General features: G+C 42.4%; 1 protein-coding gene across 1 annotated transcript; it reads left to right on the top strand.

Annotated features, from left to right (window-relative positions):
* The first annotated feature begins 541 nt into the window (after window positions 1-541).
* On the top strand, window positions 542-2,077 carry LOC138910256 (uncharacterized). Its single transcript, XM_070201484.1, has 4 exons — window positions 542-645; window positions 1,224-1,554; window positions 1,613-1,735; window positions 2,006-2,077. The coding sequence occupies exons 1-4, from the start codon at window positions 542-544 to the stop codon at window positions 2,075-2,077; spliced, it is 630 nt and encodes a 209-aa protein (XP_070057585.1).
* Window positions 2,078-2,704: the final 627 nt, after the last annotated feature.

Below are 2,704 nucleotides of genomic sequence, written 5' to 3'. Positions count from 1 at the left end.
ATATCCTCCATAAACCCGAGCTCTCTGGTAGATTGGCCAAATGGGCCGTTGAAATGAGCGAGTTCGATATAGAATATAAACCGAGGATTACAATTAAGTCACAAGTCTTGGCTCACTTCGTGGCCGATTTTAGTCCGGGACTATTGCCTCTGGCGGCCAAGGAGGCAATAATTGTGTCAGAATCGACATCGGGAGTTTGGACCTTCTTTACGGATGGAGATTCAAACGTAAAAGGGTCCGGGCTTGGATTGGAATAGTCTTGATCATGCCTTCGGGGGAAACCTTAAGGCAAGCCATCAGAACGATTCCTTTAACTAACAATGAAACAGAGTATGAAGCTTTGATTGCAGGGCTCGAATTGGCCCGAGGGCTTGACTCCGAAATCATCAAAATCAAATATGATTGATAGTTGGTGGTGAATCAGGTCTACGAAATTTTTGACACCAAAGAAGAACGTATGCAGCAATACGTGGTAAAAGTTCATGCTTTATTGGCACGATTCTGAGAATGGTCAATTACTCATACCTCGAGGGAAGATAACATGGAAGCAGATGCATTGGCAAATTTGGGCTCATCAACGGAAGTCCAGGGATCAGAATCAAGAACGGTAGTACAACTGATGAACTCAGTCTTGGATACTATGAGGTGAATTCGACTAGTTTGGTCTGGGACTGGAGAAACGAAATAATCGATTATCTCGAGCATGGAAAGTTACCCGAAGACCCTAAAGCATTAAGAGCGTTACGCGCCAAAACTGCACGTTATAGCTTCAAGAAAGGCCAATTGTACAAAAAATCCTTTCAAGGCCCGTTGGCCCGGTGCTTAGGAGCATCAAAAGCTAACTATGTCATGAGAGAAGTCCACAAAGGGATATGCGGCAACCACTCAGGTGCAGATTAATTGGTGCTGAAATTAGTTCGGACAGGATATTACTAGCCCCGTATGAAACAAGATGCCAAAGACATCGTACGAAAATGTGATAAGTGCCAACGATACTCACCACTAGTACATCAATCGCCAGAACCCCTACTTTCAATTCTTTCCCCGTGGCCGTTCATGAAATGGGGGATGGACATCGTCGGGCCACTACCACCGGCTCCCGGAAAGGTAAGATTTCTTTTAATTTTGAGTGATTATTTTTCTAAATGGTTGGAAGTAGGTCCTTATCATAAGATCGGAGAACGCGAAGTGGTTAAATTCCTGTGAAAAAACATAATTTGCAGGTTTGGAATACCAAAAGAGATTGCATGCGACAATAGGCCTCAATTTATCAGCGTAAAAGTTACAAAGTTTCTTGAAGATTTGAAGATAAAGAGGATTACCTCTTCACTTTATCATCCGAGCGCGAATGGTCAAGTAGAGTCAACAAACAAAGTGATTATACAAAATCTAAAGAAAAGGTTGGAAGCAACAAAAGGCAACTGGCCCGAAGAGTTACTTGGGGTTCTATGGGCCTACCGAAGAACGACCAAGTCAAGCACGGGAGATACCCTTTTCCCTTGTGTACGGCACATAAGCTTTGATACCGGTGGAAGTAGGGGAACCAACCTTAAGGTATTTCCAGGCGAACAAAGAATCTAACAATGAAGCAATGCTAATGAACTTGGAGCAGCTCGAGGAGCGCAGGGACTGGACGCATGTCAGAATGGCAGCTCAGAAGCAGAGAATGGAGCAATATTATAATCGAAGAGCCAACCTCCGTTATTTCAAAGTAGGAGACTTGGTCTTGAGGAAGGTAACTCAAAACACCCGGGAACTCAATGCAGGCAAGTTAGGCCCAACATGGGAAGGCCCTTACCGAATTTCAGCTATCACTGGGAAAGGATCATACTAGTTGGAGAACCAGAACAGAGATAAGTTGCCCAACAACTGGAACGTGGCTCACCTCAAAAGATATTACTACTGAAAAACAACAGTCAAACGAAAAGTATATGTTGCACTCTTTTTCCCTTCGTTCAGTTTTTTTTCCCAATTGGGTTTTTTGGCAACGTTTTTAATGAGGCAGCGACAGAAAGTATACTACGAAGACAACAGCAATAAGATCTCCGATGCCAAGGCTTCACTCGTGGGCGATTAGGTAATATTTGGTTCGATAGCAAATTCCCACCGGGAAGTTAAGTTTGCTACCGAACAGAGGTTACCCGATCATTCACGAGCACAAACCACTAGAGGACTGTTAGGTATTATTTCGCTTGATAGCATGTGTTCCTAATGGGAAACAAGATATGTTGTCGAGTAAAGTATTACCTAACAATTCATTGGTGGAATCTTCGAAGATACAAGACTTCCAGCGTTCCAATTCGCATTCTTCACATTCAAACATTGGGGGGAATGATATGAGGATACGACAACACTGAATGCCACGTCAACCGGGTAACGAAAATTCGGGAATAGAATATATCATCGGGACCGGGGACTACGCAGCCAGCCTCGTAGAAAAAAGTTGTACAAGATAACCACAAGTCATGTCAATTTCTTTTCTGCATAGCAAAATGCTTATGTACTTTTGAAAATAGAAGGAATTAAATTAAAAGAAATCCTTTTGTTTTAATCTTGTTTCTTATCTAAACGATGAGTTAATTTTGCCATTTGAAAGTTAAACATATACTTCAAATGTTAGTGCCGTAATGAACAAGAGAGGTCCTCTTTAAGAGCACCATAAACCTTATAGGGCCCTCTCTTATAAAAACCCTCTTGTTAAAGG

This window comes from Nicotiana tomentosiformis, chromosome 4 (assembly GCF_000390325.3).
Source record: "Nicotiana tomentosiformis chromosome 4, ASM39032v3, whole genome shotgun sequence".
Classification (NCBI taxonomy): domain Eukaryota; kingdom Viridiplantae; phylum Streptophyta; class Magnoliopsida; order Solanales; family Solanaceae; genus Nicotiana; species Nicotiana tomentosiformis.
Note: the sequence above shows the minus strand (reverse complement) of the source record. Positions and strands in the feature narration are given on the sequence as shown.

Coding starts and splice junctions, on each gene's coding strand:
- LOC138910256 (XM_070201484.1), top strand. CDS start 542: ATGGAAGCAGATGCATTGGCAAATTTGGGCTCATCAACGGAAGTCCAG. Junction 646..1,223: donor TCAGTCTTGGATACTATGAG/GTGAATTCGACT, acceptor CATAATTTGCAG/GTTTGGAATACCAAAAGAGA. Junction 1,555..1,612: donor GTAGGGGAACCAACCTTAAG/GTATTTCCAGGC, acceptor AACTTGGAGCAG/CTCGAGGAGCGCAGGGACTG.